The following is a 14920-nucleotide window of genomic DNA, read 5'->3' on the forward strand; positions in this document are numbered from 1 at the left end:
CTAACCCCATATTTGCTACCTTAAATGTTGCTTTAAAAAAAAAAAAAGGCACCAGAGATTCTTTTCTCCTTTTCCAAGCAGTCTGAACTCTTCAATCCTAAACAATTTTTTCTTGGCATAGCTATTGGACTATGTTACAAGTTTCTGGGAAATATGTTTCAAAATGAGAATGCTTATTGTTTAGTTTAAGCAATAGTTCTACATCTAAATGTGGGGAAATGCAACTCAGGAAAAAAATATGATTGAAAAGAAAAGCACAGTAAAAACTAAATGAAATTAGTGATCTCACTGTTGGGCCCCTGATTCTTCGGTTTCATGTATAATCTTGAAATCTTACAGAAGCATTTCCTTGTATCCTTAAAGGAGTTTTGCAGGACTCAGTCCGACATTTCTATGTAACTGTCTTCTCTAAACCTGTTTTTAATTAACCTATTACATATTCTAACTTCTAAAGAATGGGATTTAGAAAAGCATTGCGCAGCAGCTTTACTTTATTCCTATTAAGTCAGTGGTAAAACTCCCCTTAATTCCACTGGGAGCAAAAGTAGAGCCATGCCAAGCCCATTTTCAAAATCGCGTCTTTAAGGCTTACACAATGCCTTTTTCCTGCCCTTGGTTAAAGCACAGACTTCCCTCTACTGTTGTTTTTTGTTTTCCCTTGCAAAATAAAGCCATGCAAATACACAAACAAACCTCTGCATCCTAACTTCTGCGAACAACCTATCTCACTGTTTTCTTTCTGACGGTGTGGTTAACATTTTGGGGGAAATGTTTAAGTTTATGGTGCTGAACTGCTGTGAAAGTCAAGCTAGACTGAGTACGTTCCCAAGGAGTTGCAGATAAACTCCTGGGTGTTGGCTGGATTACCTTTTCCTGTAAGTGACCCAGCATTTTATTGTGTTTCCTCGATTCTCACATCTCCACAGTTTATCGCATGCTCTGTAACATGAGCAAAAATAATAAATCCGTATCTTATTTTTTCTGGAAACTTTTCCCATCACCATATGTTCGGGGAGCTTGATGCAGCAATTTGATCTGCTATCAAACACATTTCCTTGTGCCAACAAACGACAGTTTTTTCTTTTTGTACTAGCATAGATGAAAACTCGAATTTTCATACTCTATACAGAGACACATTTCCTTACTTCCTTGCAAAAGATGCATCTTCTGCCTACAGAAAATAAGTAAATAAATAAATAAATAAATAAATAGAATTAACCCCTGTTTTTCTTACAAAGAATAGACTAGAGCTCTTCCTGACCGGTGGATCGGGAGTCACTCCCGGCCCCGCTCCATCCCCCCAACCGGACAGCGGACAGGGATGCCGGAGCCGCCTCCTCTCGCGCCGCCCCCAGCTCTGTGCACGTGCCTGTATGAACACGCGTGAGCGCGCGCTGCCGTGAGCGTGCAGGCAGCCCCGCGCGCTGGGGTGGGGGCACACGCGCGTGTGTGTGCGCGCACAAGTGTGCGCGTGGGTGCGCGTGTGAGCGCTGCCGGCATGTGCAGGTGCCGCGCACCCGCCTCGGGCCGCCGCTGCCGCCAGCCACGGGGACGAAGCGGGCGGGCCCCGACGCCGCGCCCGTCCGCCCGCGGGGGTCCGGCAGCGCCCGGGCAGCGCATCCCGCGAGTGAGCCCCGGGACCCGCGGGTCCAGCAGCCCCGCCTCCCCCGCCATTGGGCCGGCGGCCGCCCCGCCCCGCCCCGCCCCCGGCCGCCCGGCAGTTCCGCGCGGGCGGAGCGGGGAGCGGCACCCGCGGCGGCGGCCCGGTAGTGGCGGCAGCAGCAGCAGCAGCAGCAGCAGCAGCAGCAGCATGGGTTGGAGCTGACAGCGCCCGCCCCGCAAACGCTGCCGAGCGCTGCCAGCGGGGAAGGAAAAAGTTACCGCGCCCGCCCGAGGAAACTTTGTGTCGCACAGGCGGGCAGGAGGCGGCGGAGCCGAGCCGTCCGGTGGGGTGCGATCCCTGCGCGGCGCTGAGGCGGCGCGGGGGTCATGCCCGCCGCCAGCCTGCTGCCGCTCTTCGGTAGCGCGCCGGGGCCGGGGACGCTGGGCGGCCCCGCGGGCAGCGGCGCGGGCGGCGGGGGCAGGAAAGCGGCGGGCCCCGGCGCGTTCCGGCTGACGGAGAAGTTCGTGCTGTTGCTGGTGTTCAGCGCCTTCATCACTCTCTGCTTCGGGGCCATCTTCTTCCTGCCCGACTCCTCCAAGCTCCTCAGCGGCGTCTTTTTCCACTCGGCCGCCCTGCAGCCGCCGCCGCCGCCGCCCGGCGGACAGCCCCGCGCCCCTCCGCAGCCCGGAGGCGGCCCGGCGGCGGCGGCGGCCGCGGGCGGCGCGGGCAGCCTGGAGCGGATCCGTGCGGACCACGAGCGGGCTCTGCGGGAGGCCAAGGAGACGCTGCAGAAGCTGCCCGAGGAGATCCGCAGGGACATCCGCCAGGACAAGGAGAAACTTCTGCAGGACGCCCGCGACAGGAAAGAAGCTGGGGCCCCTGGGCTGCCCCAGCGCCTCTTCCGCCAGCCCGTAGGCGCCGTGGGGCAGGAGCCCGCCGACCCCGACGTCCGGCAGAGGAGGGAGAAAATCAAAGAGGTGGGTAGCGGCTGCTGGCGGTCCCGCTCATGGGGACGCGCCTCGACACCCCCGTGCGGGGCAACAGGTCGCTGCCGGGGCTGGCGGCGGTGTTGGGGGAGCCCTGACCCTTCCTGCCTCCACCTCCTCCTCCTCCCTGCAGGAAAGGGGTCTTTCTGCCGGCCCTGGCTCGGCAGCCGCCGCGCAGGTCGGCGTCGTGGCCCGCGGTTGCATCCTCTCGGTCTGCGGTGCGTTCCGCTGCCGGCTCCGCGCTGGCCGCACCTCCCACCCTCCCGGCGTTGCCGGGTTCCTCCAGCTGTTGCAGAGAAATCCGGGGAGGAAGCAAAGCCTAGCGAGGGCCGGCAGGCTGCAAAGCACCCCGGGGGGAGCTGAGGGCCGGGCGAGGGCTGGGGACAGCGGCACCCGGGAAGAGGAGCAGCGCGGGTCCGCCTGCGCGCCCGGTGGGGCATCCCGGGCTCGGCCGCCGGCCGGTGAGCTCTGGGTGTCTCCACAGGGTGCAGGGGGCCGGCGCCCTGCTCGTGCCGCACTGTTGGCAGAGGAGGAGCCACCCCGGGCTGTCCGACGCCGGGCGAGTGTAGGATGGAGGTGCGGTCCAGCGCTCCGGAGATGTCGCGGTCTGTCTCGGGTTCGTGCGGTTCACTGTTCAGCGATACAGGCCATCTAAAGAGTTAAGGGCGTTTGGCAAAATACAGTCAATTTAGGTTAAAGCAGTAAAGCGTCATACTGTATGTGTTTTGACAAATTCAACTGTCTTTTTCGGTTGTGCTGCTCGGTTGGTTCAGGTACCGGTTTTGAGTCCTTCCTTACAGAAATTCCCCAAACTGTGTCTAGGTAAAGCTGTCATGAGCAGAGCTTGACAGGGTCCTCTGACAGAAGAAGAATTTCCTTGATAATACAGTTCAACTTCCTGTCAGTACTGGCTGGTTTATTTATTGAACTGACAATTTCAGCTGCCTGCAGAGATTAGGGTTTATGAATTAATTAGTAGTATGTGTTTCCTGTTCTGTAGTGATGGAAATGAGATAGGAATGAGACTGTTACTACAAGTATTTCAGTGTTTGTGAAACACGGTTAGCCTTATTTGAAATAATTAAGATTTTTGTGTGTTTGTACAGAGTGGTCCAAAAAGTGACCCGTAGCATCACACAGAGAATCGGATAATAAGCTATCACAAATCTCAAGTTGTGTTCTGTGATCTGGAGTCCTTGCATCAGTTAGCAGATTGTGCAGCCAACTACATAAGTAGTACAGACCGATGCAGAGATGTTTTGAAGAGAAAAACTCATAGGAGTGCATGGTACAGACCACATCTTGGAATATGCAGAGACTATGTTGTCTTTTGTTTTAGTCACACAGCCTCTCTGAGGCATACGGAACAGTAAGAAATACTAGCAAACTCTTTTTCCAGTTATGTGGAATTGACATGTAGAAGTATTTAGAAGTAATGAGGCTCCAGATCTGATAGACCTGATTCTGTGGTATAGAAACTGCAACAAGTAAATAAACAGGAGGAAGACAATAACACTTAAGCATGCCACTGCTCTTGCTGGTCCCACTCTGTGTCAACTAGTTCAAGTTGTTTTTTATTATATATAGATGCATGTGTGTCTGTGTGCATAAGTACATACATACATAACCCAATATCTCTTCAATGTCTTCCTCCCTTTCCTTTCTATCACTCTTCTTTCTCCTCCAGTTCTACACAGGAGCCACCAACAACACAGTAGCCTCCCCAAATGAGACCTTTGGCTATTTAAGCATAGCAGATGACAGAAGGACTGCACTTAGTTTCCAGATCTTTATTTTTCCTTAATACTACGTGTTGTTTCTGGAAGTTTCTTTTCCTCCGAATTGAGAATGTGGTCTTAACATGTTGTTTACTTAATTGCTTTTGCATTTTTGCAGGACTTTGCCTGATTTCATTTTTTTCTGTTTTTTTTTAAAAAAATACCTTTTTTTTTGCCACTTACAATTAAACAGTGTTTCTTATTCTGTGTTAACTTTCTTCACATTAATTCATGTGTTGGCCTTTTTGTTGATTTTCTCTCTGTCTTTGCAAGCTTTAGTCTACTTTTTTATATTGTTACTTTACTGTCAAGATGGATTTATAATCTGTGGTCTTTTTAGAAAAAGTTTTAAACTGTAACGTTTTTAATTGTGTACTTTTGTACTCTACTGTGCGTTCACAGAAACCAGAATTCCCTTTAAAGCTCCTCTCTTTGTGCCTGGTGGTTACATGCTGGAGATGCAAATGTAAAGAATCTTCCTGCTTTCGTACTCTTTTGAGCCTGGAACTTGCATCTGCGTTGTATGATCTGTCGTATACCTGGAACTCAAAATTTGAAACTATTCCTGTGGATATTTTTGACAGAAGGAAGCAAGTTACTTTAAAGGAAAAGAATGTCAAAAATAATGTGGTTTTTCTCTGCATTTCTGTCCTGGAAGAGCTCTGTCTGTTCAACATGCTGACATAAAGCTGAGAGGGGAGAGAGCTTACACATGTTTTGTCCATTTATTGTTTCAAATTTTAAGTTGACATAAGTGTTCAGAAGTCCAGTCAGTACAATATCGTTTGCAGTCACAAAACAATAAAATACCTTGACTTTATAGCATTTCTTAACCACGTTTTGTTGTAGAAATTTTAACCATTTTTTCTATGGCGTACTCTTTTGTGTTAAAAACAAACAAACAAACCAAAATCACAAACCAGAAACAGGGCAAACTTCAAAAAGATGGGAATATAAAGATTCTTGAATTTTTTTTAATATTTAAACCAACATAATAAGACAAAAAGTAGAAAAATAAATGCTAGATGCTTATGTAGCAAGTAAAAGACTTGTGGAAACATGAAGAAGTGCAGATCTTGATGCTGTCACTGCTTTTCACTCTGTCAGAACAGTATGGTTGCTCTTAAAGTCTGTGTGTGGTAACTGCCCCACTGTGTTACACCTGCGGGGCCTGTCAGTGTGCCCATACAGGTAAGGGATATGGGCCAAAGACCAGAGATACTAATGGGTGCTGTGATATTCCTCTGTTTCTCTTCTGATGATGGGCTACAGGCAAATTTGAAAGAAAGAGCAGTACTGCCAGCAGTGGGGTTTCCCCAGTACTTCCCATTGTGCAACTGCTGTCAGTTGCTTGTGGCTGCTGATTTTTTTACTGGATGACCTAATGTCGCCTGCCCTGAGTGTCTTCCTCATGCCAAATGCTTCAAGGAGACTTGAGCAAAGAGGAACAGTTGATTTTGAGCATACCAGCACACTTGTGTTTTGTCATAAGTTGAGTTCTTTGTGCAGTTCCACTAATGCTCTGGTGACTCCATGACTTGGGGCAAGGTCTGGGTACCTGGTATACCTCACGCTGGTCTCTGTTTCCATATCCTGATAGGAACCCCAGACTGTGAATAAGGTGACTGTGGTTTGTGTTCTTGCTCTTCCACTCATTAATTTGAGAGGTGCTTCCTCTTTTGAGCAAGTACTCCTGTGATATCTGTTCCCTATTTGTAAAAAAGGAGTGGAAAGCAATGATGACTTACACTCAAGCTCAACATCTCCCAGTCTCTGCTTTTGTCACTGTTGGCTGTGGCTGGAAATCATTATTTCTGATATAAAGGGAGGACTTGCAGGTTCACAGGAAGCTTATAGGAACAAAAGAAGTGATTAGAAGAGGATGGTAATAGTGACAGAGGCAATGGAGGCAGGAGATGCATTCTTTCAAACAGGGAAATCTGGCTTGGAGTCTTCTCTAAGTCTTGTTTCTCTCTCTTCCAAAAAAAAAAAGTGCTTGAATTATTTAGGTGTTAAGAAAATAGCAAAATCTAAACTCTTTGTTTCAGAGCAAAGTAATAGAAACGATGAATAAGCTAGCTCAGGTACTAGAAGCTACATAATCACATTAGTGCTGTGCTCTGCCAGACTAATTAATCCTGCTGAACAGCAAGCTATTGGTGTGGTGGAGCACCATACTAATGCAGCTGAGCTGTTCTTGTACAAAGTAACTAGCTTGGAAACTATACACATTATTGATCAGAGCTGTTTGGACATGTTTTCAGGATAAAAGCCTCCTTGGTAAACGGGAATCAGTGTAGGAAGAGCACGATCATGCAGTGCTGCAAGTACTTGCGCAGCTCTCAGCTGCTGCAGTCATGTAGTACAAGTCCTGGAGAGGAGAATTTGAGCACCAGTCCTTTGAGCTCAACAAGGCAATGGTCACAAGTCAGCAGAACAGACTCCGCAGACTCTCCTGTCTTTTTATAAAGAATTGAGGTTGCATTGGCAGTGTGAATTCTGAAGCTTCCTGAGTCCTCAGCATTCATTTTGTTTGTTTAACTGTTTTCTGCGGTGGCCTTTCTGCAGTTCAGTTGGAAATCTCAATAATGTTACAGGGAAGTTCAGCAGTATCTTGAGGAAAATAAGCTTGTGAGCATGGAAATAAAGCACTATTCAGAGATCTAATATGCACTTGACATAGAGCACTTGGACATAATTGGAACTCTTCATTAACAAGGAGGAGTGATGGGAAAATTAATGACAGGTCACTCACTGCTGAAGAAAAGCAGTTGGCCCCTTGCATTTTCCTGCGTGCTTCCACCACTTGCTTTCCTACTGCCTGGTATCCTGGTGCTGATGCTCAGGAGGGTCCAGTGCCTAGCTGTGGGAAGTTTTATTTCCTTTTAGTGATGTTTACATGACAAAGTGAGCTTCTTGCTGTTGAAAGAAGTCCCTCTTACCACTTTTGACTGCCTTCTCCCACTATCTACCTTCTGTGAATTCCACTGTGTCCCTCCATAAGCTGCTGAAGTAAGCTGCTCAGTAAACCAGCAGAAAACTGCCAGAGCAAAAAAACTGGATGAATTTCTGCTAAACTTTATGTCAAGTTGGTGAGTTGAAGGCCTTAATGAAAGGGTTGACTTGGTGCTGGTTTTGGCTGTTGTGAGAGAACAGGTGGATGAAAGGTATGATACCTCTTTCAGTAGCCTTGTCTTAGGAGCTGGTATCTGATCTTCTTGCGTAGCTTCTCCGCTAAAACTGAATCTCTGCAATGAGACTTTTGCAGAGCAAAGGTTCTATATACTGTAATAACCTTCTCTAGCAGAATGAAGTGCTTCCCTTCAGGAGGTTGTTATCTCCCAACCCCTTTTCTCACAAGAGGAAACATAGAGGCAGAAATTACTGAAGCCTCAGCTGCTGTAGACAGAAATTCAGAGTGCTTTTACTGGGAGGAAGGTTGTGAGGGCCTTTATAGGAGAGGGAAGAGCTAAAATGCAGCAGTGTAAGTATTGAGTGGTTTGGTTTTCAGACAGGAAAAACCTATGTTCCCTAATGGTACATTTTGTTAAGAAGAAGATACAGTGAAAGGAAAGGAGTTGACATGTAATGAGTAAGCAATGTGGTGATTGCTGCCAACATACTGATGATGCAATATATTTTGAAATAAATTTTCTTAAAGTATTCTGTGACCTTAATGCTGACTTATAGCTCTTATAGCTGTCATTCACTTTGTTGAAGTTTAAAATTAATCTTGGCTTTCTTTACCCAAAGCTTTAATTACCTACCTGTAATCTTCAATATTTTTGTATCTGCAAGTTCTTTTTGAATGTTTGGCAGTGCTTTCCTTCCTGATAAATACTATAAATACTGTTCATTGTAGTTCTTTTTTTTTAAATGTTTTTATAAAAGACATTGAGGAAGTGAATTAAGTGTTTAAAGACAGGGAATCAAATATAATGACGCTCAGTAGGTACCTTATACCCCTAAATTGAGGGTATCCTCACTTGGCTTCTGGACATTTTCCCTGGATTTGTTGTGAGATTTGTGCTTTTGTGTAGTGGCAAGCTGGAGGTAGTCGGGATTGTCTTATGGTATCCAAAATCTCACAAAACAGTAAGTTAAAGTGCTTGCTTAGGTTTAATGGCACTACAAGATGCAGAAAAGCTTCAGCTGAGTTGCTAAGAGTATGATTCAGTGACTCTATTAAGCATCCTCTTGTATCTGTAACTTGGCAGAACCTGTGGAGATCCAGCCACTTCTGTTGGGTTTGTGGCCTGGCGAGGTACGGAGCCAAAATGGCTTAGTGGAGACCTGAGCATAGTGGAAGCAATGGACCCCCACTAAGCCAATGCATTTGAAAGAAGAGGAAAATGGAGGAGAATGGACTGAGGCATCTTTATGCCCATGAGACATGAAATAGAGTATACCTTTGCCAAATTAATGTTCTCTTAAGGGAGCCCTTAAGGTCATTTTGTGGAAGGACATGGTTTCAGGTGATTTGCTTCAGCTGCTTTTTTTTTTTTTCAGTTGAGAACCTCACAGCCTCTTCTCAGTCAAATGACTTGCAGGCAAATGCTTGTCTGATTTGAACATCCGTTGTGAGATGGAGGGATGTCTGTGGGTGAGTGTGTGCATATCTGGCTGGAATAGGGTGTGTTCCCAATTTCTAGTTCATGTTTTTACAGCCTTACACCTGTTTTCTGTGAGCTAAGAAGAATATTTAATTTTCCTACATTCAGACTTGGTCTGCATTCTCAACAGGTAAATTTATGGAAACTAACTGAATGTCTTATGTAACTGGATCCTTGGAATTGTGGGGAAAATGAAAAGGCTTTAAATATTCAGTGGAAAACATGTGGCTTTCACAGAAAATCAAGAACATGATTAATTCCTTAACTTTATGTAAAGGCAAAATGTAGATTCCAGACACACAGGACTCTTCTTGAGAACTAAGTAAGGTGATGTAAAGACGTGAGGTAAAGCTTAAAATAGAATGTTTTCTGTGCTTTGGCAAAAGTTATATTCTCAGAGTAATGATTTTGTGTTTAATGCTAGTATAGCAGCCTGTGGCAGCCATTTAATATAAAGAAATAGAATAAATCATAATGTTGGTGAGTACAGTTGCTTAAGGCTGTAGTTCCGTGCTGTGGGCAAACTGAAGCAGAAAAATTCCACCTGTTTATTAAAATCTACCATTAAGACCACAAAAGGTCTTATCTCATTCAGAGGGAAAATAAAAGTGGTAGACAGACAGGCTTTGATACCTTCTTTGAACGTTATTTCATTAGCACAGGGCTTATGAAAAGGAAATGACAGAGAGACAGGAGACATCTCTTCTTGTGGAAGGTAATTCACATCCTTACAGAAGGACCTGTATGACTGTTGGATGGACAGATGTTTTCTTAAAGCTGTCTAAAACATACTGCTGTAAGGATTGTTGTGTGTTAACTTCCTCTTCAGCTGGGTTGGGGTGTTTTTTTCTAGCTTGGGGACCCAGCATAGGTGTAAATGTCTGCAGTTTTCATCTTGAAAATAATATCTTAATAAGTACTTCCTTTATTTACAAATAATAAATTTGTCTTCATATCTTACTTGGCAGAGTAAGAGTAATACATCAGGAAAGTGGCTTTGATTCAGTGGTTGCACTGTCTTAACAGTGCAGCACTTACTCTGGCAATAAACTGCCATCTGAGGTGGTACGGAGATAATGAAGCACTCTGGTTGTGTGCCTTTTTGGTAACAAACTCAACTATTTAAATGTGTCGCTGTGTAAAACATGTTTTAGACATTCAGTTTTGAAGGATTTTGTGGTCTACTTATAAGTTTTTTAAAGAACTGTCATTTTACAAATGAGGAAAATAATCAGTTAGAAGTGGGGGGCTGTGAATTAAGCAATATGGGCAATGTACCAGATACTCATAGATTGATTCCTTTTGTGTAAAAATCTTCTTTATCCACAAAATTTTTAGAGTGATTTTTTTTTTGGTGTTGGGTTTTGGGTTTTTTCCCACTTGGTTGTTTGGGTTTAAGCATGTCATATAAACAGTATGTGCACGCTTCTAAGAAGCATCTCTGTTTTTCTGTTTTACTTGAGTCTTTCTAATCGTGTTTGCAAGTTTGTCATGAAAACATAATTGGTGAGTAATGAAGTGCATGCTTACCTGAACCAGATTAAATGAAACCTTTTACAGAATTGTGGTTAAGCTGCTGTTTTATCACAGTGCTTGGCAGCCTTGCCTGCAGAGTCCGGAAGACTTTACTGTTGAGAGAAAGCAGTTTTGTTTTCCAGGGGTAAGAGCAGTCCATTGACTTGCACAGGATTGCACAGTGTGACAGGTTTCAGAGCAGAACTTAAATACCTGGATCCTGTTTGGTTGTGCCTCACTAAACCAGGGACCGTTGCTGTATCCTGGGTGGAGGCCGTCTTCTCTCCTAGCCATGCTGCAGGTCTCTAGCCTAGGCGTGTCAGCTCATTAGGGTCAGTTTAAACCTGGATTCTGGAGTCTGATTCATGGCTGCACATGGGCAGTTGTGGTTTACCACTAAACTGCTGCTAAATGCATTGTTTGTTTCAGGGGAAGGCTAAACCTGAGGTTCCCTGTTGCAATGTTTAGGTCACTATCTGTAAGCTTTTTAAGCAATACTTAAGTGCTGTGCTCCGGAGCTGTTTTGAAGGAAGGCTCATAGAGTAGTAAAATTCAATTTGCCTTTCTTACTCCTTAAAATCTTCAGTTTGAACTCTGTTGTAACCAAGAAAGGCTTGTATGAAATAATATGACAACTTGCTGAAACTCTTTGCAGTATGCTGATTGGATTTTATAGCTGGGGTTTATGAAGATACGGGTATTGCTCATTCTGATGCTTCTGATTTTCAAAGCTTTTCAAACAGATTGGATGAGCACATAACCTGCTGTTACATTCTTATAACTGTTAAACATTCACAGCCCTTGTGGGAACACTGAGATATGCAGTCACTTATGCAAAGGTAACTACAAGTGTAAAATCTGTTTTCATTTGTCCTCCCATTCTTTCTTGGAAGCTATATGTACCTTGGCTTTTAAATTGTTTTAGGAATACAGCAAGTGAATGGAAGTCTGACTTCTATGAAACATGCGCCCTTTCTCTTAAAGGCAAATCTCTAGTCAGGTAAGAAAATAGTTGAAGATTAGAGGAGATGGTAGGCAATACTGAGCAAAGGACTGAAATTCTGTGCAGTGAATGAGCTGATGACTATGAAACATCTGGCTGTTACAAGACTTGGTGTGCATCTCAAAAATTATTTCAGAAGAATCAACTTTTTCTCTGATGCTGGGTTGAAACAGTAGTTGAAGTGTTAATGTAAAAGGATGCAGCTTTGCATTTCTCATGTGAAGATACATATTGCTGGCATTTAGCATAGAGGCAGTATTGTGTGTTTTTTATATGAATAAAGTAGAAAGGAAAGAATGTCTGATAATTTCTTTCCAGAATTTTACATCATCTCACTTGTGTAGGGATGATCTTATTGCTTGGCAACATAAACCCTCTTTTTCAATTATTTATTAAAAGCCAGTATCTGCTCTTAAAACTTTGCAATAAAATTGCAGTAGATCAATGTGACTTGTGTCTTTAATTAGTATTCAGACCACTGTGAGGCAATTTTTTTAAAAGTATCTGCATATTTTTCTTTCGCTTAGTTCACTGCTTAATATAAATCTCTGTGCCTTTTGAAATTTCTTTTGTTCAGGGACTGCTTTTGTCCAAGGAAATAGGAAGTAGGTTGTGTAAAAGAATACCAAGCTAAAAGAAATAAATGTTGCTTTCGAAGCACAGTGCTTAAGGAGATAATAGTTTTACTATTCACTGATAGACACATGCAGATGCAGACCCAGTCTTTAACTCCACTGTCAGTTTTCTCATTGCCTCTGAGCACTGACATCTGTTGGTGCACTGAGCGGTGGTACTGGTGATAAATCTTTGCCCATACTACTCTCTGAAGGGAAATCTGTTGCTTGCTACTGTGGTTGCAGTTCTCCACCCATCTGTGATTTTGAGAATTGCACTTTTAATTCTCTGTTGGATCTAGGTAGTAATACTAGATTCTTGAAACCTTAAGGAAGGGAAATAGGTGTTAATCATTTGCACTGATGGATTCTGTCCTCCCCCTCCTCATCATGCAACAGAAAAACTAATTACAATTTAGAGAGTAGAAGAGTTATACATATTACGTCTTTAAAAAGTCACAATACTTCCAAACTGCATGCTGCTTGCTTTGTTCTGGTGAGATCATTTGAAGAATCACCGCGGGAAAAACTGTGCCATGTAAAGACAAACTGCAAATTGACTGATATTTTTATGCCTTATTCTGTAAAGCTCTAGAGTACGCATGGCACTGAACCTGAACTGACTGTTCATAGAAATGTGTGTGGTCTTGTCAGGGGCTGATGTGACATCACACATCAAGAAAGGCACTTCAAAGAAATGACCTTTCTGAAGAAAAGTCTCTTTATGCAATTTCTTTAAAAAAAAAAATTGTACTCATATATTGACAGATGTATTTGTATATCTCTCCATATGTATGTTTTACATAAGAGTCAAATATGTTGTACAATTAGTCTGTTGTATATAGCCTGTAGGTGGAAGTGCAGTTTGTTGGGGGCAAGCTGTGATCTGAATAAACACCTTGAACAAAGTAAAAGGCATAAGTTTTGTTTTGTTTTACAAATAATCATCTAAACTGAACAAATAATTATACATATGCTGCAAGCAAAATTAGGATGGAGCAAAGAAATCCTTGTATTTCAATAATCAATTTTGCTCAAGTTATTTTTTATTATATAAATCTAAACCTTGCAGAAAGTAGGTGCTCTCAGAGAAAGTTTTCAAACTTCTTGAAAACAGTTTCCATATGCAGCCTTATCATCTGAAAGAATTATGGAGACTTGGTTGGTCTGCATTTTATGCACACCATAGTCCTATTTGTTCTTTTTCCCAGCCTTCTGCTTACCACAGAATTTTGCTTTTGAAAAGGAGATTTCGACTTACCACTGGACCTCTGGAGGTCTGATCTCTTGCTTAGAGTAGAGCTGACTTCAAAATTAAATTGAGGTGCTCAGTCTTGTGCACCAAAGTGTAGAAGACCTATGCAGAAAGAAATTCTGTAGCCCCTCTGGACAAACATATTCCAGTGTCCGAAGACCATTATGTAGATTTTCTGACTTATTATTGTGTCTAGTTAGAATTTCTCATGCTGCAACTGATGACACTGCCTTTACTCCTTTCATTGTGCCCTACTAAGAAGATCTTGGCTATCTTTTCTCCATGCGTACCCCCTAAATCACTAAGAAACATCTTTCCTCTAGTCTGAGCAAAGCCAGCTCCATCTACCTCTTCTCATAGGTCATGTGTTCTCCATTATTTAAAAAAAAATCTCTAATTGGTACAAAGGAGCTGAAAACCAAGAACAGGGTTCAATTTGAAGCATCAGGAAGGTCACATAGAAGGTGTTGATTGCTTCCCATCACTAGCATGCAATGCTGTTAACGCAGCCCATTGCTTTCATCATTGCAAGGATGCCTTGTTTGTTTGTGTTCAATGGGTTACTCACCAGGACCCCCAGGATATTTGTTCCTAAGCTGTTTTCTAGCCTATGAATTCCTGACATGTACTTAAGTATAAGATTTTTGCATTTGCTTTTATTTGGTTTCAAGAGGCTTGTCAGCTCAGTCCTCGCATTGGTTGAGGCCCTTCAGATGGGAAACCCTACCATCCAGCTTCTTGATTGCTGAAGTTTGGAGTTATACACATAGTTGGAAGGGTTTGATTGCTCTGTTGTTCAGAGAAATGTCACGGCTAGCCACGTTAGACTTTGACCTGTTTACTGCTGCCTTAAGTGAGATTGTCTAACTAGCCACTTTTTTCATCAGCCTTGACCAGCCATCTCATCCATGCCTTTTTGACTGCCATAGTGCTGAGGCAGAATGTGTCAAAAAGCATGCTAAAGTCAGGTAAATGGTGTCTGCTGCACTGTTCTCATCCACAGTGCCAGTGGCTTCATCATAATAAGTAACTGGGTTGTTTGGGCACATTTTGCCTTTGGGGAATTATACTTGCCATTTGCAAAGTTGTTTCTGTCCTTGATGTTCCTGGAAAGAGAGTCAAAGAGGTTTTGGTCCATTTTCTTCCAAAGGTTTGAAATAACCTGTCTGCCTTGTAATTCCCTGGGTATTCCTTCTTGCTCTTTTCCTCACTTACCAGGGACCTCCCTTGGTTACTGTGGCCTTTCAAAGGTGATGCAGAGAGGCCTTGCAATGGCATGCAGCCTTTCCTGGCTATTTTGCATGTATGCTGCCTCCCTCAGTTTCCTTAGGGAAGTCCAGCAGGCAACTGTATGTTAGCTCAGCAGGTATTTTTTTATTTAAAAAATGAGGAAGGATTTACTGGACAAAGAAATGTGATTGATATAGGGAATTCCTATTAGAATTTTTGAAATACAAGCTATTGATGGAAAATAAAAGTCTTAGTTTCAGCTTTGCCACTTTTGTGGCTGTAAATGGGTGACTAGAATACTGACATCTGTGTCATATCTGGGT

The 14920-nt window shown here is 43.6% G+C and overlaps 1 protein-coding gene across 1 annotated transcript; it reads left to right on the forward strand.

Moving 5' to 3' along the window:
- Nucleotides 1-1778: 1778 nt before the first annotated feature.
- Nucleotides 1779-11495, forward strand: LOC113962022 (mannosyl-oligosaccharide 1,2-alpha-mannosidase IA-like; the record flags this gene model as incomplete). The annotated part of the gene is made up of 3 exons (XM_027672832.1): nt 1779-2580; nt 10054-10085; nt 11421-11495. Coding segments are annotated over exons 1-3 (698 nt in total), but the record flags the coding sequence as incomplete, so codon positions are not given.
- Nucleotides 11496-14920: the final 3425 nt, after the last annotated feature.

The sequence above is a fragment of the Neopelma chrysocephalum genome, unplaced genomic scaffold (assembly GCF_003984885.1).
Source record: "Neopelma chrysocephalum unplaced genomic scaffold, ASM398488v2 Primary Assembly neopelma1_99055, whole genome shotgun sequence".
Classification (NCBI taxonomy): domain Eukaryota; kingdom Metazoa; phylum Chordata; class Aves; order Passeriformes; family Pipridae; genus Neopelma; species Neopelma chrysocephalum.